Source organism: Pleurodeles waltl, chromosome 12 (genome assembly GCF_031143425.1).
Source record: "Pleurodeles waltl isolate 20211129_DDA chromosome 12, aPleWal1.hap1.20221129, whole genome shotgun sequence".
Lineage (NCBI taxonomy): Eukaryota > Metazoa > Chordata > Amphibia > Caudata > Salamandridae > Pleurodeles > Pleurodeles waltl.
In genome coordinates, this window is record NC_090451.1 from 363,192,155 (window position 1) to 363,218,677 (window position 26,523).

The 26,523-nt window shown below is 46.8% G+C and overlaps 1 protein-coding gene across 1 annotated transcript in view; it reads left to right on the forward strand.

Annotated features, from left to right (window-relative positions):
- Positions 1-26,523, forward strand: part of DNAJA2 (DnaJ heat shock protein family (Hsp40) member A2) — a 215,636-nt gene that overhangs the window by 113,293 nt on the left and 75,820 nt on the right. Inside the window, exon 7 of the mRNA XM_069216615.1 lies at positions 4,341-4,485. Within this exon, the coding sequence (XP_069072716.1) occupies positions 4,341-4,485 (145 nt within the window). The remainder of the gene's footprint in view (positions 1-4,340; positions 4,486-26,523) is intronic.

Sequence of the window (26,523 nt, forward strand, 5' to 3'; positions counted from 1 at the left end):
TTGCCCAATGCCAGAGTGGACGAACTGAGTAGGTGTTGTGTGGCAAACCATGAGTAGTGCCTGTAGGAAGTTGGCTCTGTATGCACTATTTCAAAGTAAGGAATAGTATGCACAGAGTCCAAGGGTTCCCCTTAGAGGTAAGATAGTGGCAAAAAGAGATAATACTAAGGCTCTATTTTGTGTTAGTGTGGTCGAGCAGTAGGCTTCTCAAAGGAGTAGTGTTAAGCATTTGTTGTACATACACACAGGCAATAAATGAGGAACACCACTCCGACAATTCCAGGCCAATAGGTTTTTGTATAGAAAAAAAAACAAATCTTTTCTTAGTTTATTTTAAGAACCACAGGTTCAAATTCTACATGTAATATCTCATTTGAAAGGTATTGCAGGTAAGTACTTTAGGAACTTTGAATAATCACAATAGCATATATACTTTTTACATAAAACACATATAGCTAGTTTAAAAGTGGACACAGTGCAATTTTCACAGTTCCTAGGGGAGGTAAGTTATTGTTAGTTCTTGCAGGTAAGTAAACCACCTACGGGGTTCAAATTGGGGTCCAAGGTAGCCCACCGTTGGGGGTTCAGGGCAACCCCAAAGTTACCACACCAGCAGCTCAGGGCCGGTCAGGTGCAGAGTTCAAAGTGGTGCCCAAAACGCATAGGCTTCAATGGAGAAGGGGGTGCCCCGGTTCCAGTCTGCCAGCAGGTAAGTACCCGCGTCTTCGGAGGGCAGACCAGAGGGGTTTTGTAGGACACCGGGGGGGACACAAGTCCACACAGAAAGTACACCCTCAGCAGCGCGGGGGCGGCCGGGTGCAGTGTGCAAACAAGCGTCGGGTTCTCAATAGGATTCAATGGGAGACCAAGGGGTCTCTTCAGCGGTGCAGGCAGGCAAGGGGGGGCTCCTCGGGGTAGCCACCACCTGGGCAAGGGAGAGGGCCTCCTGGGGGTCACTCCTGCGCTGAAGTTCCGATCCTTCAGGTGCTGGGGGCTGCGGGTGCAGGGTCTTTTCCAGCCGTCGGGATTTTAGAGTCAGGCAGTCGCGGTCAGGGGGAGCGTCGGGATTTCCCTCTGCAGGCGTCGCTGTGGGGGCTCAGGGGGGACAACTTTGGTTACTCAGTCTTGGAGTCGCCTGGGGGTCCTCCCTGTAGCGTTGTTTCTCCACCAGTCGGGGTCGCCGGGTGCAGTGTTGCAAGTCTCACGCTTCTTGCGGGGATTGCAGGGGTCTTTAAATCTGCTCCTCTGGAAACAAAGTTGCAGTCTTTGTTGAACAGGGCCGCTGTCCTCAGGAGTTTCTTGGTCTTTTTGAAGCAGGGCAGTCCTCTGAGGATTCAGAGGTCGCTGGTCCTGGGGAATGCGTTGCTGGAGCAGGTTTCTTCTGAAGGAGGGAGACAGGCCGGTAGGGCTGGGGCCAAAGCAGTTGGTGTCTTCTTCTTCTCTGCAGGGTATTTCAGCTCAGCAGTCCTCTTCTTCTTTAAGTTGCAGGAATCTAAATTCTTAGGTTCAGGGGAGCCCTTAAATACTAAATTTAAGGGTGTGTTTAGGTCTGGGGGGTTAGTAGCCAATGGCTACTAGCCCTGAGGGTGGGTACACCCTCATTGTGCCTCCTCCCAAGGGGAGGGGGTCACATTCCTATCCCTATTGGGGGAATCCTCCTTCTACAAGATGGAGGATTTCTAAAAGTCAGTCACCTCCGCTCAGGACACCTTAGGGGCTGTCCTGACTGGCCAGTGAGTGTTTTTCTCATTATCTCTCCTGGACTTGCCGCCAAAAGTGGGGGCTGGGTCCAGGAGGCGGGTATCTCCACTAGCTGGAGTGCCCTGGGGCATTGTAACACGAAGCTTGAGCCTTTGAAGCTCACTGCTAGGTGTTACAGTTCCTGCAGGGGGGGAGTTGTGAAGCACCTCCACCCAGAGCAGGCTTTGTTTCTGTCCTCAGAGCACAAAGGCTCTCACCGCATGGGGTCAGAAACTCGTCTCTCAGCAGCAGGCTGGCACAGACCAGTCAGTCCTGCACTGAACAATTGGGTAAAATACAGGGGGTATATCTAAGATGCCCTCTGTGTGCATTTTTTAATAAATCCAACACTGGCATCAGTGTGGGTTTATTATTCTGAGAAGTTTGATACTAAACTTCACAGTATTCAGTGTAGCCATTATGGAGCTGTGGAGTTCGTTTTTGACAGACTCCCAGCCCATATACTCTTATGGCTACCCTGCACTTACAATGTCTAAGGTTTTGCTTAGACACTGTAGGGGCATAGTGCTCATGCACATATGCCCTCACCTGTGGTATAGTGCACCCTGCCTTAGGGCTGTAAGGCTTTCTAGAGGGGTGACTTACCTATGCCACAGGCAGTGGGAGGTTGGCATGGCACCCTGAGGGGAGTGCCATGTCGACTTAGTCATTTCCTCCCCACCAGCACACACAAGCTGGCAAGCAGTGTGTCTGTGCTGAGTGAGGGGTCCCTAGGGTGGCATAAAACTTGCTGCAGCCCTTAGAGACCTTCCCTGGCATCAGGGCCCTTGGTACCAGGGGTACCAGTTACAAGGGACTTACCTAGGTGCCAGGGTTGTGCCAATTGTGGAAACAATGGTACATTTTAGGTGAAAGAACATTGGTGCTGGGGCCTGGTTAGCAGAAGTTCCCAGCACACTTCTCAGTCAAGTCAGCATCAGGCAAAAAGTGGGTGGTAACTGCAACAGGGAGCCATTTCTTTACAGTGCCTTCTTCCCAAGGTGGTGCAGGATGTCTTTGATCAGTAGAACACGTGGCTAGCTGTAGTAAATAAATGCGCCCCGCCCCCCCCCAAAAGTGCTCATAAAAAGATTTATTCTGGCTAGAGTGGAAGGATTGAACTCCTGTAAGCCTTTCTACACTTAATCCTCTGTGGTTCCAAGGAAGATCAGGACACACCGTGCTGAAGTCATTCTGTTCACCGAGGACTGGACAATGACACTGTAGTAACCCAGAGCTCCAGAGTCTGTCCAAGGCAGAATCCTGCAACGGATTCTCCACGGCCTACACCACCTTACTTGTGATTGTGTGGCAGCAACTAAATAACTTTGATTTACTGAGCAAGGCTGTTGATAACCACATCCTTGCAGCCAAGTGCCAATCCACAAAATCAATCTAATCGGAGTCCTGGAGCACATTTTTCACTTGGTGTAGTACCCAAAACACCGCCCAATCCCACCCCCTCCTTACAAGCCAACATCTTAATGTTTATTTTTTATGGTAGTCAAGCAGGGCCTTTCAGTGGGTGGCACAGTAGGTTATTTTTCAACCTTTTTATGTTTACCTGCCAAACTGTCTAAGTGGCTGCTTTTGATATATTTTATAAAAGGTTTCACATGCATCACCCTTGCCCCCACCCAAGCAAGTTGTCTCATTTGGACCTGAAGTTGGTCTTTATTTCACATTTGAACACCTTTTGAGCCAATACACAGCTATTCTTTGACTCTTGATGCTGAAAACTGTTTTCCTCATTATGATTACATCAAAGTCATATATGTGAACTAGACGTGCTCTTGGTGCAATGGCCTTTCACCAGCTTTCTGGATAAACTAGTATTGAGGTCCAGGGCGGGCTTTCTGCTAATTGATTGTCCTGCTGGTATAGACTCACAATTTTAAAGAGCAGACTCTATAAACTGACCATAAGAGGGCTCTGAGCTTTTATATTGACTGGAAAAAAAACTCTGTTGTGCGGATGATCAGCGCTTTGTGGGGTTCTTTGGAGCTATAAAAGGGAAGACCACAAATAGAGGCCTTGTCCAACTGAATAGTCTTCTGTATTCAAATTTGCTGTGCAATTGCCAAGAAGAAACCGCTGTATTAGTGGCCTGCAGGCTCATTCAACCAGGGCCCAGGCCACTATTACATGTGCCAGGCTGCAACGTTCTCTGCATAAGTTTATGAAAAACTACTGTCTTGACAGTGCGGTCTGGCAGGAAGGTTGCTTTGTAACCACAGATTCCTCACTGCCTCTCATCTCCCTGTTCTGTGAAGTAGCCTTTTTAACATCTAAAGTTCCCAGGGTCTCAGGGTGCAGAATGAGAAAGATACAATAATCTGACAGAGGGGAGCTGCATATAAGCACCATCCCTGCCCACTGTCACTGCTGGGTTGAGACTGGCATCACTACAGACCCATACGGTGCCACCAGCATGTGGAAGACATAGATGGAAGGTCCAGTCTTGTGCCTGGGATATTCTAAAGGAAACGATCTGAGTATCCACCAGAAATAGCGTTACTGGAGGTAAGTAACTTGTTCAGTTAAAAAAAAAAAAAGGTATGGCACACGTGCTTTAACTATTTTATTGCATATGTCCTCAGATATTTCAGAGGGATGGAAATGACCTACACATGACCCACAAGATAGGACTTGTGGAGGCGCTCTGTGGATTTCAGTTCACATTTAAGCACCTTGATGGACGTCAGATTGTTGTCAAATACCCACCAGGAAAAGTCATTGAGCCAGGTAAACTATTTAGGTTAACCCTACTGGATGAGTATTTATCACTAAATATGTATTCTACAAAATTTCAATAGTTATGTGGGGGTTTCAGGTCTCTAATTTAATGCTTAGGTGAATTAAGGGCCGGTTGACTGTTTTTCTGCTGGATTTGAAATACATTTGTTTACTGTAGTAGTTTTTGTGACCTGTTTTATATTGTGACCATGAATTGGGTTTGAATGCATTGTTCGACATTTAAATATTTAGTCATAATTTGGCATGAGACTTTACTTGCTTATAAGATTTACAAATAGTTTTGAATTGTATTTTCCCAAAAACCTTGCCGGATAAACTGGAGTCCATTTATGATCAAAGAATACGCATGGCCCCTAGTACACAATTCACCAAACTCTACCTACTGTAGATATGTTCTCTGATGGGTGCTTCTAACCACAGGTTCTTCATGCTTGAATAGTATTCCTCCAGCTATCGGACTGGATTCAAAGATCTTACTCCGTAGACATAGCTGCATACTGCACTAAGAAGATTTGGAAGCTGATCCACCTGGCTCCATATGATATGACCTATTAAGAGAAATAACTCTTTTCTCTCTGGTCATTTAGACCAAAAGTCTAAACATCAAACCAATACAAAAATAAACTAACATATAAACAAATACAAGAACAATATAACCAAATATTTATTCATAATAATGTACAATACATCACAATCAAATTTGCACCAGACATGGAAAAACAAATAACAAAAACTTATGTCACATACACTCAAGACTTCAAACATATACACAACAGATAACACATCACAAAAGTCTCAATATAAACACTTCAAATTTCAAAAGCAAATAAGAAAAATTTGACACTAATGAACCATATCAAGAATACATCAAACAACAATCTGGATGCTCAAATTTATCATCAGCTGTAAAAAATGTTTTCTTTTCATCTACATATTTTATTTCTTGATGACTTTCAAATAGTCCTTATATATCAAAGGAGAAAGTTCATATTCATGGATCCAGGATATATTCACACATTTATATTTTTTCTTTTCATCTACATATTTTCTTTTTTGACCACTTTCAAATAGTCCTTATATATCAAAGGAGAAAGTTCATATTCATGGATCCAGGATATATCCACACTTATATTTTCAAAATCCTCAGCTGTATAATCAGAAAGCAAGAGTAGAGGTCTTCTGCCAGCCAATGCCGACGCGCGTTTCGGTGGATCGTAACACCAACTGATATATTTTAACCACCTTCCTCAGGGCTGTGCACAAACGTGCATTTATAGGCGGGACTCTTATTTATAAACCAAATAAAATCCAATGAACTATGAAGCCATTGCACTTAGATATATCAAATTTTAAATATATTTAACCATGTCTATTATTTATATATTTACAATAACAATAGTGCATGCCACAACAATGGTCCAAGCTACAAATGTGTTAGGGGTGTCTTTCAAAAAACAAGAAAACATTGTCAACATTATGTCAACATGTATCCATACTATCTATAAAAAGAAGGAACACACCCTCCACCACGAATCACCCTATCACTGCTCACCATGCTTACTCAAAATCACCCTGGTGTCCACGTACACTATTTAAGATAAATCGCTGTTACCTCTCTGTAGGAAGTTGGCTCTGTATGTGCTATTTCAAAGTAAGGAATAGCATGCACAGAGTCCAAGGGTTCCCCTTAGAGGTAAGATGGTGGCAAAAAGAGATAATACTAATGCTCTATTTTGTGGTAGTGTGGTCGAGCAGTAGGCTTATCCAAGGAGTAGTGTTAAGCATTTGTTGTACATACACACAGGCAATAAATGAGGAACACACTCACAGTTCCAGCCAATAGGTTTTTGTATAGACATGATCTTTTCTTAGTTTATTTTAAGAACCACAGGTTCAAATGCTTTATGTAATATCTCATTTGAAAGGTATTGCAGGTAAGTACTTTAGGAACTTTGAATAATCACAATAGCATATATACTTTTTACATAAAACACATATAGCTGTTTCAAAAGTGGACACAGTTCCTGGGGGAGGTAAAGTAATGTTAGTTCTTGCAGGTAAGTAAACCACCTACGGGGTTCAAATTGGGGTCCAAGGTAGCCCACTGTTGGGGGTTCAGAGCAACCCCAAAGTCACCACACCAGCAGCTCAGGGCCAGTCAGGTGCAGAGTTCAAAGTGGTGCCCAAAACACATAGGCTTCAATGGAGAAGGGGGAGCCCCGGTTCCAGTCTGCCAGCAGGTAAGTACCCGCGTCTTCGGAGGGCAGACCAGGGGGGTTTTGTAGGGCACCGGGGGGGACACAAGTCAGCACAAAAAGTACACCCTCAGCAGCGCGGGGGCGGCCGGGTGCAGTGTGCAAACACGCGTCGGGTATTCAATAGGTTTCAATGAGAGACCAAGGGGTCTCTTTAGCAATGCAGGCAGGCAATGGGGGGGCTCCTCGGGATAGCCACCACCTGGGCAAGGGAGAGGGCCTCCTGGGGGTCACTCCTGCACTGGAGTTCCGATCCTTCAGGTCCTAGAGTCTGCGGGTGCAGGGTCTTTTCCAGACGTCGGGATTTCAGAGTCAGGCAGTCGCGGTCAGGGGGAGCCTCGGGATTCCCTCTGCAGGCGTCGCTGTGGGGTCTCAGGGGGGACAACTTTGGTTACTCACAGTCTTGGAGTCGCCTGGGGGTCCTCCCTGTAGCGTTGTTTCTTCACCAGTCGAGTCGGGGTCGCCAGGTGCAGTGTTGCAAGTCTCACGCTTCTTGCGGGGATTGCAGGGGTCTTTAAATCTGCTCCTCTGGAAACAAAGTTGCAGTCTTTGTTGAACAGGGCCGCTGTCCTCGAGTTTCTTGGTCTTTTGGAAGCAGGGCAGTTCTCTGAGGATTCAGAGGTCGCTGGTCCTTGGGAAAGCGTCGCTGGAGCAGTTTTCTTCTCAAGGAGGGAGACAGGCCGGTAGGGCTGGGCCCAAAGCAGTTGGTGTCTTCTTCTCTGCAGGGGTTTTTCAGCTCAGCAGTCCTCTTCTTCGTAAGTTGCAGGAATCTAAATTCTTAGGTTCAGGGAAGCTCTTAAATACTGAATTTAAGGGCGTGTTTAGGTCTGGGGGGGTGTAGGAAGTTGGCTCTGTATGTGCTATTTCAAAGTAAGGAATAGCATGCACAGAGTCCAAGGGTTCCCCTTAGAGGTAAGATAGTGGCAAAAAGAGATAATACTAATGCTCTATTTTGTGGTAGTGTGGTCGAGCAGTAGGCTTACCCAAGGAGTAGTGTTAAGCATTTGTTGTACATACACATAGACAATAAATGAGGTACACACACTCAGAGACAAATCCAGCCAATAGGTTTTTGTATAGAAAAATATATTTTCTTAGTTTATTTTAAGAACCACAGGTTCAAATTCTACATGTAATATCTCATTCGAAAGGTATTGCAGGTAAGTACTTTAGGAACTTCAAATCATCAAAATTGCATGTATACTTTTCAAGTTATTCACAAATAGCTGTTTTAAAAGTGGACACTTAGTGCAATTTTCACGGTTCCTATGGGAGGTAAGTATTTGTTAGGTTAACCAGGTAAGTAAGACACTTACAGGGCTCAGTTCTTGGTCCAAGGTAGCCCACCGTTGGGGGTTCAGAGCAACCCCAAAGTCACCACACCAGCAGCTCAGGGCCGGTCAGGTGCAGAGTTCAAAGTGGTGCCCAAAACACATAGGCTAGAATGGAGAGAAGGGGGTGCCCCGGTTCCGGTCTGCTTGCAGGTAAGTACCCGCGTCTTCGGAGGGCAGACCAGGGGGGGTTTTGTAGGGCACCTGGGGGGACACAAGCCCACACAGAAATTTCACCCTCAGCGGCGCGGGGGCGGCCGGGTGCAGTGTAGAAACAAGCGTCGGGTTCGCAATGTTAGTCTATGAGAGATCTCGGGATCTCTTCAGCGCTGCAGGCAGGCAAGGGGGGGGGTTCCTCGGGGAAACCTCCACTTGGGCAAGGGAGAGGGACTCCTGGGGGTCACTTCTCCAGTGAAAGTCCGGTCCTTCAGGTCCTGGGGGCTGCGGGTGCAGGGTCTCTCCCAGGTGTCGGGACTTTGGATTCAAAGAGTCGCGGTCAGGGGAAGCCTCGGGATTCCCTCTGCAGGCGGCGCTGTGGGGGCTCAGGAGGGACAGGTTTTGGTACTCACAGTATCAGAGTAGTCCTGGGGTCCCTCCTGAGGTGTCGGTTCTCCACCAGCCGGGTCGGGGTCGCCGGGTGCAGTGTTGCAAGTCTCACGCTTCTTGCGGGGAGCTTGCAGGGTTCTTTAAAGCTGCTGGAAACAAAGTTGCAGCTTTTCTTGGAGCAGGTCCGCTGTCCTCGGGAGTTTCTTGTCTTTTCGAAGCAGGGGCAGTCCTCAGAGGATGTCGAGGTCGCTGGTCCCTTTGGAAGGCGTCGCTGGAGCAGGATCTTTGGAAGGCAGGAGACAGGCCGGTGAGTTTCTGGAGCCAAGGCAGTTGTCGTCTTCTGGTCTTCTGGTCTTCCGCTGCCGGGGTTTTCAGCTGGGCAGTCCTTCTTCTTGTAGTTGCAGGAATCTAATTTTCTAGGGTTCAGGGTAGCCCTTAAATACTAAATTTAAGGGCGTGTTTAGGTCTGGGGGGTTAGTAGCCAATGGCTACTAGCCCTGAGGGTGGGTACACCCTCTTTGTGCCTCCTCCCAAGGGGAGGGGGTCACAATCCTAACCCTATTGGGGGAATCCTCCATCTGCAAGATGGAGGATTTCTAAAAGTTAGAGTCACTTCAGCTCAGGACACCTTAGGGGCTGTCCTGACTGGCCAGTGACTCCTCCTTGTTTTTCTCATTATTTTCTCCGGCCTTGCCGCCAAAAGTGGGGCCTGGCCGGAGGGGGCGGGCAACTCCACTAGCTGGAGTGTCCTGCTGGGTTGGCACAAAGGAGGTGAGCCTTTGAGGCTCACCGCCAGGTGTGACAATTCCTGCCTGGGGGAGGTGTTAGCATCTCCACCCAGTGCAGGCTTTGTTACTGGCCTCAGAGTGACAAAGGCACTCTCCCCATGGGGCCAGCAACATGTCTCGGTTTGTGGCAGGCTGCTAAAACTAGTCAGCCTACACAGATAGTCGGTTAAGTTTCAGGGGGCACCTCTAAGGTGCCCTCTGGGGTGTATTTTACAATAAAATGTACACTGGCATCAGTGTGCATTTATTGTGCTGAGAAGTTTGATACCAAACTTCCCAGTTTTCAGTGTAGCCATTATGGTGCTGTGGAGTTCGTGTTTGACAAACTCCCAGACCATATACTCTTATGGCTACCCTGCACTTACAATGTCTAAGGTTTTGTTTAGACACTGTAGGGGTACCATGCTCATGCACTGGTACCCTCACCTATGGTATAGTGCACCCTGCCTTAGGGCTGTAAGGCCTGCTAGAGGGGTGTCTTACCTATACTGCATAGGCAGTGAGAGGCTGGCATGGCACCCTGAGGGGAGTGCCATGTCGACTTACTCATTTTGTTCTCACTAGCACACACAGGCTTGTAAGCAGTGTGTCTGTGCTGAGTGAGGGGTCTCTAGGGTGGCATAAGACATGCTGCCGCCCTTAGAGACCTTCCTTGGCATCAGGGCCCTCGGTACTAGAAGTACCAGTTACAAGGGACTTATCTGAATGCCAGGGTGTGCCAATTGTGGATACAATGGTACATTTTAGGTGAAGGAACACTGGTGCTGGGGCCTGGTTAGCAGGGTCCCAGCACTCTTCTCAGTCAAGTCAGCATCAGTATCAGGCAAAAAGTGGGGGGTAACTGCAACAGGGAGCCATTTCTTTACAGGGGGTTAGTAGCCAATGGCTACTAGCCCTGAGGGTGGGTACACACCCTCTTTGTGCCTCCTCCCAAGGGGAGGGGGTCACATTCCTATCCCTATTGGGGTAATCCTCCATCTGCAAGATTGAGGATTTCTAAAAGTTAGTCACTTCAGCTCAGGACACCTTAGGGGCTGTCCTGACTGGCCAGTGACTCCTCCTTGTTGTTCTCATTATTTCCTCCGGCCTTGCCGCCAAAAGTGGGGCCGTGGCCGGAGGGGGCGGGCAACTCCACTAGCTGGAGTGCCCTGCGGTGCTGGAACAAAGGGGGTGAGCCTTTGAGGCTCACCGCCAGGTGTTACAGCTCCTGCCTGGGGGAGGTGATAGCATCTCCACCCAGTGCAGGCTTTGTTACTGACCACAGAGTGACAAAGGCACTCTCCCCATGTGGCCAGCAACATGTCTCGAGTGTGGCAGGCTGCTAAAACCAGTCAGCCTACACGGGTAGTTGGTTAAGGTTTCAGGGGGCACCTCTAAGGTGCCCTCGGGGGTGTATTTTACAATAAAATGTACACTGGCATCAGTGTGCATTTATTGTGCTGAGAAGTTTGATACCAAACTTCCCAGTTTTCAGTGTAGCCATTATGGTGCTGTGGAGTCCGTGTTTGACAGACTCCCAGACCATATACTCTTATGGCTACCCTGCACTTACAATGTCTAAGGTTTGGCTTAGACACTGTAGGGGCACAGTGCTCATGCACTGGTGCCCTCACCTATGGTATAGTGCACCCTGCCTTAGGGCTGTAAGGCCTGCTAGAGGGGTGACTTATCTATACTGCATAGGCAGTGTGAGGTTGGCATGGCACCCTGAGGGGAGTGCCATGTCGACTTACTCGTTTTGTCCTCACTAGCACACACAAGCTGGCAAGCAGTGTGTCTGTGCTGAGTAAGGGGTCCCCAGGGTGGCATAAGATATGCTGCAGCCCTTAAAGACCTTCCCTGGCATCAGGGCCCTTGGTACCAGGGGTACCAGTTACAAGGGACTTACCTGGATGCCAGGGTGTGCCAATTGTGGAAACAAAAGTGCAGGTTAGGGAAAGAACACTGGTGCTGGGGCCTGGTTAGCAGGCCTCAGTACACTTTCAATTCAAAACATAGCATCAGCAAAGGCAAAAAGTCAGGGGGTAACCATGCCAAGGAGGCATTTCCTTACCCTCTCTATATGACTCTTCATCAAGTTGTCACCCAGCATGTACTGATTACGAGCAAAAACGCTCAATGTAGAATAGTTGATACTAAATATAAAACAGTCCGGATTATCAAAATGTTGAGGCCACATGTTTTTAATTTATAAATAAATCCATTAAGCAAACCTAAAAACCTACATCCCATACAGTCAACTCGATACTACAGAAAATAACCTAAACACTTAATAAATACAGTCCAACACTCTCCATTAAAAAAAATCTCACGCTTCCATTCGCTTACTGGTCCTTTAATTCATCCCAAAACACATGTGACACTACCTACTCACTGATATATTAGTGCCTCGCTTTTCATACAAACGTAGAACCGTCGTAGCTAACTTTCCGATGCGGCGACTAACCGAGCACTTCTCGTCGAGACTATTTAACCGCACTTCCTGATTGGTAAAACTGGATAATGGACTACAAACAAACGTCCGCATTCAGCTACCGCATAGTGGCAGCAATCTTTAAACATGTCACCCGGTAGAGAAAGGCACTAAAACTGATGTCTAAAACTAATCATCCTTCATCTAATTTATTTCAAAACAAATATCTTCCTGCAAACAACCGAGAACTGCCTAACAATGTATATAGATATACTGATTCATCCTAATCTCAGATCTTTATAGACAAAAAATGTCTATTGCAACAAAGAAAGGGAAGCTAGCTAACAATGTACATATAAGGAATTTAATCCTACTCCCAAATCTGTTACTAAAGAACATAATGTACCTCATCTAAAACACTCTCTGCAGAGCTACTAGACCATATTTGTCCCTCAGCTATTAACTTAACGCATTCTGCCATGGTATTTCTGCATTTAGACCTTTTTTGAAAGTGTCCAGATAATAAATCCAGAACACTTCCTGTTTCTTTCTTTCTCTCACCATCTTCCGTGCCCCCACATTCAATTTTTTCTAATATTGTCCATCTGATATCTTCTTCTTTGTGTTTATGTTCCTGCCAATGTACAGCCAAAGGAGCATTCGCTCTCTTCGTCCTACATGCAGAACAGTGTTCGTAGTATCTGAATCTAAATTCCCTAGATGTTTCACCCACATACCCTAGGTTACATGGGCATAAGATCCGGTACACTACATTTTTTTTGTTCTACAATTAGTCATCTGTCTCAGTACAATATCCTTATTATGGGTCCCAGTACTCGTTATTGCTCCCTTACAGGCTCCACATGTGCCACATTTGTGGTTACCCTTCACTGGTTCAAGCCCACAAATAGATTTTTGTACCAATTTACTTTGTGTTTATAATGCAGATTTAACCAAAATGTTCCTCAAATTTTGATTTCTTTTGAATGCAAACATCGGTCTCTCCCAAAGTTGCTGTTCAGGTCCCATATTTAAGATGTGCCATTGAGAATTAATTATTTTTCTAATCTTATTTGTTAGAATGGCGAATGGAACACACCAATCTGTTAGTTTTCTTTGGATTTTTTTGGAAGATCACCTGTCAATCATAATATTTAGCTCTTTTGAGGGAATCACTGACCAATTTTGGAGGGTATCCTCTAAGGATAAACTTCTTCGCCAAAACGTTTGAATGCTCAATAAAATCAATCCTACTAGTACAGTTTCTTCTAACCCTCAAGAACTGGCTAAATGGAATATTCTGTTTCTGACAAGCAGGATGATAACTTTCAAAATGCAATAAAGTATTCTTTGCTGTAGGTTTGACATAGTGACATCGATAGAATCCCCTCTTTGTGGGCAAATCCAAATGTCCAAAAATTCAACTTGATTCTGATCATATTTCATGGTAAATTTAAGATTCAGATCACATAAATTTAACCAAGAGAAAAACTCATAAAGATGTTCTAATTCTCCCTTCCAAACAAAGATGTCATTAATTTATTGTGACCAACATGTGATGTTTTCAAAGAATGGAGCCACTTCATTGTAAATATATTTATTTTCAAATAAACCCACATATAAGTTAGCTATGCTCGGAGCACACGCTTGTCTCTGTGATATGACAGCAGACTGGAAAAAGCACTACCATCGACTGTCCATTCCTTATTTTCTGCACTCATCAAACACTGAATAATAGAGTGCTCTGATTATCAGATTATTTTTTGTAATTATACCACAACATGCTACTTATGGTGATAATCTCATTCATGAGCTTTCAGGTGTTAAAATGCAAACAGTCTGTAAAAGGCAGATATCCATGCTGCTTCCTGAGGACGTGTTTGTGGTGCATTCAAGGAGCCTTTCAACCAGTAGGTGAAATACTAAGAAGTGGTAAGCATTATCATGAAGGCCGGGGTGGACATGGTCAGTACCATGTCAGGCTCACTAAACAATGCAATAGTCATGACTATCGTGCTTTGATAAATTCTACTGCGTTTGAGGCACATCTAGACCACTTTAATTGAAGGGCCCTTTTAATGGTCACCAGAAGTACCCAAACTTCTGAGGGTTTCACAAACCCTATATCATAGCCCAAGAAAGCCTTCTCACTTCCCCTTCAGTAGTGTTTTTTCCTAGTACAGGAGGCAGTTCCAGGGTAAGACGCCTACAGTCTGTTTTCCACTCCAACAAAACTGTTTTGGCTTCATCCCAAAAATCTGACTTGTCTGAAGTGATTTGGAATACATTCATTCCCTGCCTGGTTAGAATTCCATGCTTTCTTAGATTTGATATATCTAGAAGAGGTTGTATAGAGGCTGTAAGGAAATGCCTCCTTGGCATGGTTGCCCCCTGACTTTTTGCCTTTGCTGATGCTATGTTTACAATTGAAAGTGTGCTGAGGCCTGCTAACCAGGCCCCAGCACCAGTGTTCTTTCCCTAATCTGTACTTTTGTATCCACAATTGGCAGACCCTGGCATCCAGATAAGTCCCTTGTAACTGGTACTTCTAGTACCAAGGGCCCTGATGCCAAGGAAGGTCTCTAAGGGCTGCAGCATGTCTTATGCCACCCTGGAGACCTCTCACTCAGCACAGACACACTGCTTGCCAGCTTGTGTGTGCTAGTGAGAACCAAACGAGTAAGTCGACATGGCACTCCCCTCAGGGTGCCATGCCAGCCTCTCACTGCCTATGCAAGTATAGGTCAGTCACCCCCTCTAGCAGGCCTTACAGCCCTAAGGCAGGGTGCACTATACCATAGGTGAGGGTACCAGTGCATGAGCATGGTACCCCTACAGTGTCTAAACAAAACCTTAGACATTGTAAGTGCAGGGTAGCCATAAGAGTACATGGTCTGGGAGTTTGTCAAACACGAACTCCACAGCACCATAATGGCTACAATGAAAACTGGGAAGTTTGGTATCAAACTTCTCAGCACAATAAATGCACACTGATGCCAGTGTACATTTTATTGCAAAATACACCCCAGAGGGCACCTTAGAGGTGCCCCCTGAAACTTAACCGACTGTCTGTGTAGGCTGACTAGTTCCAGCAGCCTGCCACACTAGAGACATGTTGCTGGCCCCATGGGGAGAGTGCCTTTGTCACTCTGAGGCCAGTAACAAAGCCTGCACTGGGTGGAGATGCTAACACCTCCCCCAGGCAGGAGCTGTAACACCTGGCGGTGAGCCTCAAAGGCTCACCCCTTTGTCACAGCACCGCAGGACACTCCAGCTAGTGGAGTTGCCCGCCCCCTCCGGCCCCGGCCCCCACTTTTGGCGGCAAGGCCGGAGAAAATAATGAGAATAACAAGGAGGAGTCACTGGCCAGTCAGGACAGCCCCTAAGGTGTCCTGAGCTGAGGTGACTCTAACTTTCAGAAATCCTCCATCTTGCAGATGGAGGATTCCCCCAATAGGGTTAGGATTGTGACCGCCTCCCCTTGGGAGGAGGCACAAAGAGGGTGTACCCACCCTCAGGGCTAGTAGCCATTGGCTACTAACCCCCAGACCTAAACACGCCCTTAAATTTAGTATTTAAGGGCTACCCTGAACCCTAGAAAATTAGATTCCTGCAACAACAAGAAGAAGGACTGCCTAGCTGAAAACCCCTGCAGAGGAAGACCAGAAGACGACAACTGCCTTGGCTCCAGAAACTCACCGGCCTGTCTCCTGCCTTCCAAAGAACTCTGCTCCAGCGACGCCTTCCAAAGGGACCAGCGACCTCTGAATCCTCTGAGGACTGCCCTGCTTCGACGACGACAAGAAACTCCTGAGGACAGCGGACCTGCTCCAAAACGACTGCAACTTTATCCAAAGGAGCAGCTTTAAAGAACCCTGCAATCTCCCCGCAAGAAGCGTGAGACTTGCAACTCTGCACCCGGCGACCCCGACTCGGCTGGTGGAGAACCAACACCTCAGGGAGGACCCCCGGACTACTCTACGACTGTGAGTACCAAAACCTGCCCCCCCGAGCCCCCACAGCGCCGCCTGCAGAGGGAATCCCGAGGCTTCCCCTGACCGCGACTCTCTGAAACCTAAGTCCCGACGCCTGGAAAAGACCCTGCACCCGCAGCCCCCAGGACCTGAAGGACCGGACTTTCACTGCAGAAGTGACCCCCAGGAGTCCCTCTCCCTTGCCCAAGTGAAGGTTTCCCCGAGGAAGCCCCCCCTTGCCTGCCTGCAGCGCTGAAGAGATCCCTTGATCTCTCATTGACTTACATTGCGAACCCGACGCTTGTTCTAACACTGCACCCGGCCGCCCCCGTGCCGCTGAGGGTGAAATTTCTGTGTGGGCTTGTGTCCCCCCCGGTGCCCTACAAAACCCACCTGGTCTGCCCTCCGAAGACGCGGGTACTTACCTGCTGGCAGACTGGAACCGGGGCACCCCCTTCTCTCCATTGAAGCCTATGCGTTTTGGGCACCACTTTGAACTCTGCACCTGACCGGCCCTGAGCTGCTGGTGTGGTGACTTTGGGGTTGCTCTGAACCCCCAACGGTGGCCTACCTTGGACCAAGAACTGAACCCTGTAAGTGTCTTACTTACCTGGTAAAACTAACAAACTTACCTCCCCCAGGAACTGTGAAAATTGCACTGTGTCCACTTTTGAAATAGCTATTTGTGAATAACTTGAAAAGTATACATGCAATTGAAATGATTCAAAGTTCCTAATGTACTTACCTGCAATACCTTTCAAACAATATATTACATGTTAAATTTGAACCTGTGGTTCTTAAAATAAACTAAGAAAAGATATTTTTCTATAACAAAACCTATTGGCTGGATTTGTCTGAGTGTGTGTACCTCATTTATTGTCTGTGTATGTACAACAAATGCTTAACACTACTCCTTGGATAAGCCTACTGCTCGACCACACTACCACAAAATAGAGCATTAGTATTATCTCTTTTTACCACTATTTTACCTCTAAGGGGAATCCTTGGACTCTGTGCATGCTATTCCTTACTTTGAAATAGCACATATAGAGCCAACTTCCTACATTGGTGGATCAGCGGTGGGGTACAAGACTTTGCATTTGCTGGACTACTCAGCCAATACCTGATCACACGACAAATTCCAAAATTGTCATTAGAAATTGATTTTTGCAATTTGAAAAGTTTTCTAAATTCTTTAAAGTCCTGCTAGGGCCTTGTGTTAGTCCCTGTTAGCATTTCTTTTAGAGTTTAAAAGTTTGTTAAAAGTTTGAATTAGATTCTAGAACCAGTTTTAGTTTCATAAAAAGTATTCCAACTTTTAGAAGCAAAATGTCTAGCACAGGAGGTGAATGTGGTGGAACTCGACACCACACCTTACCTCCATCTACAGATGAGAGAGCTAAGGTCACTCTGTAAACTAAAGAAAATAGCAATGGGCTCCAAACCTACCAAAGTACAGCTCCAGGAGCTTTTGGCAGAGTTTGAAAAAGCCAACCCCTCTGAGGATGGCAACACAGAGGATGAAGATAGTGACTTGGAGGAAAATTCCCCCCTACCAGTCCTATTTAGGGAGAACAGGGCCTCTCAAGCCCTGACTCCACAAATAATAGTCAGAGATGCTGGTTCCCTCACAGGAGGGGCCAACAACTCTGAAATCACTGAGGATAACTCCAGTGAAGAGGACATCCAGTTAGCCAGGATGGCCAAAAGATTGGCTTTGGAAAGACAGATCCTAGCCATAGAAAGGGAAAGACAAGAGATGGGCCTAGGACCCATCAATGGTGGCAGCAACATAAATAGGGTCAGAGATTCTCCTGACATGTTGAAAATCCCTAAAGGGATTGTAACTAAATATGAAGATGGTGATGACATCACCAAATGGTTCACAGCTTTTGAGAGGGCTTGTGTAACCAGAAAAGTGAACCGATCTCACTGGGGTGCTCTCCTTTGGGAAATGTTCACAGGAAAGTGTAGGGATAGGCTCCTCACACTCTCTGGAAAAGATGCAGAATCTTATGACCTCATGAAGGGTACCCTGATTGAGGGCTTTGGATTCTCCACTGAGGAGTATAGGATTAGATTCAGGGGGGCTCAAAAATCCTCGAGCCAGACCTGGGTTGACTTTGTAGACTACTCAGTAAAAACACTAGATGGTTGGATTCAAGGCAGTGGTGTAAGTAATTATGATGGGCTGTACAATTTATTTGTGAAAGAGCACCTGTTAAGTAATTGTTTCAATGATAAACTGCATCAGCATCTGGTAGACCTAGGACCAATTTCTCCCCAAGAATTGGGAAAGAAGGCGGACCATTGGGTCAAGACAAGGGTGTCCAAAACTTCCACAGGGGGTGACCAAAAGAAAGGGGTCACAAAACCTCCCCAGGGGAAAGGTGGTGAGACCGCCAAAAATAAAAATAGTAAAGAGTCTTCTACAGGCCCCCAAAAACCTGCACAGGAGGGTGGGCCCAGAGCCTCTTCACAAAACAATCCTGGGTACAAGGGTAAAAACTTTGATCCCAAAAAGGCCTGGTGTCGTAGCTGTAATCAGCCTGGACACCAAACTGGAGACAAGGCCTGTCCCAAGAAAGGTTCCACTCCAAACTCCAATCCAGGTAACACTGGAATGGCTAGTCTCCAAGTGGGATCAACAGTGTGCCCAGAGCAAATCAGGGTCCACACTGAAGCTACTCTAGTCTCTGAGGGTGGGGTGGATTTAGCCACACTAGCTGCCTGCCCGCCTAACATGCAAAAATACAGGCAGCAGCTCTTTATTAATGGGACAAGTGTAGAGGGCCTGAGGGATACAGGTGCCAGTGTCACCATGGTGACAGAGAAACTGGTTTCCCCTGGCCAATACCTGACTGGAAAAACCTATACAGTCACCAACGCTGACAATCAGACTAAAGCACATCCCATGGCAATGGTAACTTTAGAATGGGGAGGGGTCAATGGCCTGAAACAGGTGGTGGTCTCCTCAAACATCCCAGTAGACTGTCTGCTTGGAAATGACATGGAGTCCTCAGCATGGGCTGAGGTAGAACTAAAAAGCCATGCAGCCATGCTGGGTATCCCTGAACTGGTGTGTGTAAAAACAAGAGCACAATGCAAGGCACAGGGTGAAAAAGTAGAGCTGGAGTCTGGAAGAAAGGCCCAGTCTACCAAGAGAAAAGGAAAGTCAGTTGGGAAACCAACTGCAACACAGTCAGAAAAAGAGAACACCTCTTCTCAGGAAGAAGTTCTGCCCTCTGAGGGAACTGAGCCTTTGGAGCTTGAACCTTATCAGGTTGAGCTCTTAGGCCCAGGGGGACCCTCAAGGGAGGAGCTGTGTAAGGGACAAGAAACCTGTCCCTCTCTTGAAGGCCTTAGGCAGCAAGCTGCTGAAGAGTCCAAGGGCAAGAAAAATGGAACACATAGGGTCTATTGGGAAGATGGACTCCTGTACACTGAGGCCAGAGACCCCAAACCTGGTGCCACTAGGAGAGTGGTAGTGCCTCAGTCGTTCAGAGAGTTTATTCTGACCTTAGCCCATGATATTCCCCTTGCTGGGCATTTGGGACAAACCAAGACGTGGGAGAGGTTAGTCAACCACTTCTACTGGCCCAATATGTCCCACAAGGTTAAGGAGTTTTGCCTCTCCTGCCCCACCTGTCAAGCCAGTGGTAAGACAGGTGGGCATCCAAAGGCCCCCCTCATTCCACTTCCAGTGGTGGGGGTCCCCTTTGAAAGAGTGGGTGTGGACATAGTTGGTCCACTAGAACCTCCCACAGCCTCAGGAAATATGTATATCCTAGTAGTAGTGGATCATGCTACTAGGTATCCTGAAGCTATTCCCCTTAGGTCAACTACTGCCCCTGCAGTAGCCAAGGCCCTCATTGGTATCTTTACCAGAGTGGGTTTCCCTAAGGAGGTGGTGTCTGACAGAGGTACCAACTTCATGTCAGCATACCTAAAACACATGTGGAATGAGTGTGGGGTGACTTACAAATTCACTACACCATACCATCCACAAACTAATGGCTTAGTTGAGAGATTCAACAAGACATTAAAAGGCATGATCATGGGGCTCCCGGAAAAGCTCAAAAGGAGATGGGATGTCCTCTTGCCATGTCTGCTTTTCACTTACAGAGAGGTGCCACAGAAGGGAGTAGGATTCTCACCCTTTGAACTTCTGTTTGGCCACCCTGTAAGGGGACCACTTGCTCTTGTTAAAGAAGGCTGGGAGAGACCTCTTCATGAGCCTAAACAGGACATAGTGGACTATGTACTTGGCCTTCGCTCTAGAATGGCAGAGTACATGGAAAAGGCAAGCAAAAACCTTGAGGCCAGCCAACAGCTCCAGAAGTTTTGGTATGACCAAAAGGCTGCAATGGTTGAGTTCCAACCAGGGCAGAAAGTCTGGGTTCTGGAGCCTGTGGCTCCCAGGGCACTTCAGGACAAATGGAGTGGCCCTTACCCAGTGCTAGAAAGGAAGAGTCAGGTCACCTACCTGGTGGACCTGGGCACAAGCAGGAGCCCCAAGAGGGTGATCCATGTAAACCGCCTTAAGCTCTTCCATGACAGGGCTGATGTAAATCTGTTGATGGTAACAGATGAGGATCAGGAGGCAGAGAGTGAACCTCTCCCTGATCTTCTGTCATCAGACCCAAAAGATGGCTCAGTAGATGGAGTGATCTACTCGGACACCCTCTCTGGCCAACAGCAAGCTGATTGTAGGAGAGTCCTACAACAGTTTCCTGAACTCTTCTCCCTAACCCCTGGTCAGACACACCTGTGTACCCATGATGTGGACACAGGAGACAGCATGCCTGTCAAAAACAAGATTTTTAGACAGTCTGACCATGTTAAGGAAAGCATCAAGGTGGAAGTCCACAAGATGCTGGAATTGGGAGTAATTGAGCGCTCTGACAGCCCCTGGGCTAGCCCAGTGGTCTTAGTCCCCAAACCTCACACCAAAGATGGAAAGAAAGAGATGAGGTTTTGTGTGGACTACAGAGGGCTCAACTCTGTCACCAAGACAGACGCCCATCCAATTCCTAGAGCTGATGAGCTCCTAGACAAATTAGGTGCTGCCAAATTCTTAAGTACCTTTGACTTGACAGCAGGGTACTGGCAAATAAAAATGGCACCTGAAGCAAAAGAGAAAACAGCATTCTCCACACCTGATGGGCATTATCAGTTTACTGTTATGCCCTTTGGTTTAAAGAATGCCCCTGCCACCTTCCAAAGGTTGGTGAATCGAGTCCTTGCTGGTTTGGAGTCCTTTAGCACAGCTTATCTTGATGATATTGCTGTCTTTAGCTCCACCTGGCAGGATCACCTGGTCCACCTGAAGAAGGTTTTGAAGGCTCTGCAATCTGCAGGCCTCTCTATCAACGCATCCAAATGCCAGATAGGGCAGGGAACTGTGGTTTACTTGGGCCACCTTGTAGGTGGAGGCCAAGTTCAGCCACTCCAACCCAAGATCCAGACTATTCTGGACTGGGTAGCTCCAAAAACCCAGACTCAAGTCAGGGCATTCCTTGGCTTGACTGGGTACTACAGGAGGTTTGTGAAGGGATATGGATCCATTGTGACAGCCCTCACTAGACTCACCTCCAAGAAAATGCCCAAGAAAGTGAACTGGACTGTAGAATGCCAACAGGCCTTTGACACCCTGAAACAAGCAATGTGCTCAGCACCAGTTCTAAAAGCTCCAGATTATTCTAAGCAGTTCATTGTGCAGACAGATGCCTCTGAACATGGGATAGTGGCAGTTTTGTCCCAAACAAATGATGATGGCCTTGACCAGCCTGTTGCTTTCATTAGCAGGAGGTTACTCCCCAGGGAGCAGCGTTGGAGTGCCATTGAGAGGGAGGCCTTTGCGGTGGTTTGGTCCCTGAAGAAGCTGAGACCATACCTCTTTGGGACTCACTTCCTAGTTCAAACTGACCACAGACCTCTCAAATGGCTGATGCAAATGAAAGGTGAAAATCCAAAACTGTTGAGGTGGTCCATCTCCCTACAGGGAATGGACTTTATAGTGGAACACAGACCTGGGACTGCCCATGCCAATGCAGATGGCCTTTCCAGGTTCTTCCACTTAGAAAATGAAGACTCTCTTGGGAAAGGTTAGTCTCCTCCTCTTTCGTTTGGGGGGGGGGGGGGTTGTGTAAGGAAATGCCTCCTTGGCATGGTTGCCCCCTGACTTTTTGCCTTTGCTGATGCTATGTTTACAATTGAAAGTGTGCTGAGGCCTGCTAACCAGGCCCCAGCACCAGTGTTCTTTCCCTAACCTGTACTTTGGTATCCACAATTGGCAGACCCTGGCATCCAGATAAGTCCCTTGTAACTGGTACTTCTAGTACCAAGGGCCCTGATGCCAAGGAAGGTCTCTAAGGGCTGCAGCATGTCTTATGCCACCCTGGAGACCTCTCACTCAGCACAGACACACTGCTTGCCAGCTTGTGTGTGCTAGTGAGAACAAAACGAGTAAGTCGACATGGCACTCCCCTCAGGGTGCCATGCCAGCCTCTCACTGCCTATGCAAGTATAGGTCAGTCACCCCTCTAGCAGGCTTTACAGCCCTAAGGCAGGGTGCACTATACCAAAGGTGAGGGTACCAGTGCATGAGCATGGTACCCCTACAGTGTCTAAACAAAACCTTAGACATTGTAAGTGCAGGGTAGCCATAAGAGTACATGGTCTGGGAGTTTGTCAAACACGAACTCCACAGCACCATAATGGCTACACTGAAAACTGGGAAGTTTGGTATCAAACTTCTCAGCACAATAAATGCACACTGATGCCAGTGTACATTTTATTGCAAAATACACCCCAGAGGGCACCTTAGAGGTGCCCCCTGAAACTTAACCGACTGTCTGTGTAGGCTGACTAGTTCCAGCAGCCTGCCACACTAGAGACATGTTGCTGGCCCCATGGGGAGAGTGCCTTTGTCACTCTGAGGCCAGTAACAAAGCCTGCACTGGGTGGAGATGCTAACACCTCCCCCAGGCAGGAGCTATAACACCTGGCGGTGAGCCTCAAAGGCTCACCCCTTTGTCACAGCACCGCAGGACACTCCAGCTAGTGGAGTTGCCCGCCCCCTCCGGCCCCGGCCCCCACTTTTGGCGGCAAGGCCGGAGAAAATAATGAGAATAACAAGGAGGAGTCACTGGCCAGTCAGGACAGCCCCTAAGGTGTCCTGAGCTGAGGTGACTCTAACTTTCAGAAATCCTCCATCTTGCAGATGGAGGATTCCCCCAATAGGGTTAGGATTGTGACCGCCTCCCCTTGGGAGGAGGCACAAAGAGGGTGTACCCACCCTCAGGGCTAGTAGCCATTGGCTACTAACCCCCCCAGACCTAAACACGCCCTTAAATTTAGTATTTAAGGGCTACCCTGAACCCTAGAAAATTAGATTCCTGCAACAACATGGACTGCCTAGCTGAAAACCCCTGCAGAGGAAGACCAGAAGACAACAACTGCCTTGGCTCCAGAAACTCACCGGCCTGTCTCCTGCCTTCCAAAGAACTCTGCTCCAGCGACGCCTTCCAAAGGGACCAGCGACCTCTGAATCCTCTGAGGACTGCCCTGCTTCGACGACGACAAGAAACTCCCGAGGACAGCGGACCTGCTCCAAAAAGACTGCAACTTTATCCAAAGGAGCAGCTTTAAAGAACCCTGCAATCTCCCCGCAAGAAGCGTGAGACTTGCAACACTGCACCCGGCGACCCCGACTCGGCTGGTGGAGAACCAACACCTCAGGGAGGACCCCCGGACTACTCTACGACTGTGAGTACCAAAACCTCCCCCCCCCCCCCCTTGAGCCCCCACAGCGCCGCCTGCAGAGGGAATCCCGAGGCTTCCCCTGACCGCGACTCTCTGAAACCTAAGTCCGGACGCCTGGAAAAGACCCTGCACCCGCAGCCCCCAGGACCTGAAGGACCGGACTTTCACTGCAGAAGTGACCCCCAGGAGTCCCTCTCCCTTGCCCAAGTGGAGGTTTCCCCGAGGAAGCCCCCCCTTGCCTGCCTGCAGCGCTGAAGAGATCCCTTGATCTCTCATTGACTTACATTGCGAACCCGACGCTTGTTCTAACACTGCACCCGGCCGCCCCCGCGCCGCTGAGGGTGAAATTTCTGTGTGGGCTTGTCCCCCCCCCGGTGCCCTACAAAACCCCCCTGGTCTGCCCTCCGAAGACGCGGGTACTTACCTGCTGGCAGACTGGAACCGGGGCACCCCCTTCTCTCCATTGAAGCCTATGCGTTTTGGGCACCACTTTGAACTCTGCACCTGACCGGCCCTGAGCTGCTGGTGTGGTGACTTTGGGGTTGCTCTGAACCCCCAACTGTGGGCTACCTTGGACCAAGAACTGAACCCTAAGTGTCTTACTTACCTGGTAAAACTAACAAAAACTTACCTCCCCCAGGAACTGTGAAAATTGCATTAAGTGTCCACTTTTGAAATAGCTATTTGTGAATAACTTGAAAAGTATACATGCAATTGAAATGATTCAAAGTTCCTAATGTACTTACCTGCAATACCTTTCAAACAATATATTACATGTTAAATTTGAACCTGTGGTTCTTAAAATAAACTAAGAAAATATATTTTTCTATAACAAAACCTATTGGCTGGATTTGTCTGAGTGTGTGTACCTCATTTATTGTCTGTGTATGTACAACAAATGCTTAACACTACTCCTTGGATAAGCCTACTGCTCGACCACACTACCACAAAATAGAGCATTAGTATTATCTCTTTTTACCACTATTTTACCTCTAAGGGGAACCCTTGGACTCTGTGCATGCTATTCCTTACTTTGAAATAGCACATACAGAGCCAACTTCCTACAGAGGCGATACAAACGGATGGTGACTTATTCAGTAAGGGCTTGCATCGCAATGATCAGAGTGGAGACTTTTTCTGAAACCTTCATAGATTTTCTGCAGTGTATTTCCAGAGGCTCTCCACCTTCTTTCTATGAAGTTGCACACAGTTAAGATTGTACCTTTCGAACCCTTTTATTTAAAACTAACCTTATCACTACAAAGTGTGCAGTTATAAGGAGTATTAGACAAACATTAACATAGGCAATTAGAAAAATGAATTAAAAGTAAACTTCTAATTTAATGTACATAAAACGCTGCTAAACGCAAAATCTAGTAAATCGTTCCCCGTACCCCTCCTTAGTTCATCAAATGCACCCTTAGATGAACTATAGTCAAAACCTTCCCACTAACATGTGGCTTTACTGCTAAAACTATATAATGTAATAATAATCTGTGAAAATTGTTTCAGAAAACATTTATCATTTGCACATCACCTATTAAAGTGTTCTGACCTTTTTTCCGTCTTATTAAAATATTTTTTCAGCACACAAGTACAAAAAATGGTCTTTCACAGCTATTGAAATATATTTTGAAATGTCTGTAAAGTTGACTTAGTTTTATAAATGTAATGTGTTGGGACTAAGCTGATACCAAAAGCCTTTCACTTCACATAGGTCAGATAGTTCACCATAAAAAATCCCGGAACACTGAAGGAAAAGTATTTGCATTAGAAGAAGGCAAACTAACTTTTGGCCTCTGTCACTGGACGCAGAGCAAATGTAACAAGAATAAGATTTAAAGGCATCTTAATTGCTAATTCAGTTTCTGACGGAACACACCTGTTCTTTGTCCACTCGCCAAGGGTTGAGTGGAATCTAAAAATAGCTCAACCTCATAAAATAAAACTCACCAGTGCGAGTGGTGGAGTAGGTTTGTTTGAGCCCTAGACCAGCCAATAAGAAGGGAAGCTTAATCTGTCACAGAGTAAATTAAACCTCTGTAGTCCATCTGTAGATATGACTGAAACGGAGTACAGTATCCTGCTTTCAGTCATTGTTTCACTCAGTTGGGCTGATGAGCAATAACACTGTGAAAGATTTAGCAAGGCTGCTAACTGTATTATAGCTCTACATATGCAAATGGTATGATAAATTAACATCATCAACATCCTAAACTACCTTAACCATTAAAGTTGCCCATCAGGTGACATTTTTCACAAGTCCCAGTTCAGTAAACACACATAACCCAACTGGCTTTTGAAATTGAGGGTTTGTGCAGATCAAGTGTGTAACACATGCATAGTTTAACATCCTAATGAGGAAATGGGCAAACCAGTGTAAGGAATACCAATTGAAAAGTACCACATTGGTGCAAAAGACATCTAAGAAAAGCCCAATACATCTTAACACATGACAAGTCACAAATTACAAAAGCAGTCAAACTATTCAGTCTCCAGATGAAGAAAATCCAAACCTTCATCAAGCAGGTAAAAAAAAACCTACTTTTTCATCCTTTGTATAAAAGCCCCTAAATGTAAATTTGGTAGCCATTAGCTGCACATGTTCCATTGTCATTGTACAATGAATGAACTAGTAAACGCTTAGTCTCCGTGCTTAAGCTAGCCCTCTCTTGATGCTGATCTCTTGAAGATCCCCATGAACTGCCATGAAAGACACGGATATAGACAGGAGTAAAAGCACAAGCTTCATATATCAGTTAAGAGTGTGATCACATAAATATCACTACTGCTTCACTCATGATAGGAGATAAGTTTTTGCAGTATAAATCCTTTTCTGGAGTCACATGCTGTGCATTATTTCTCCATCTAGTGGTTGGGTCTGGAATTGTCTGTTTCTCTCGTAGGGGATTTCCATGTATAGTCATAAGCACTGAATAGTTCCGCGCGCCT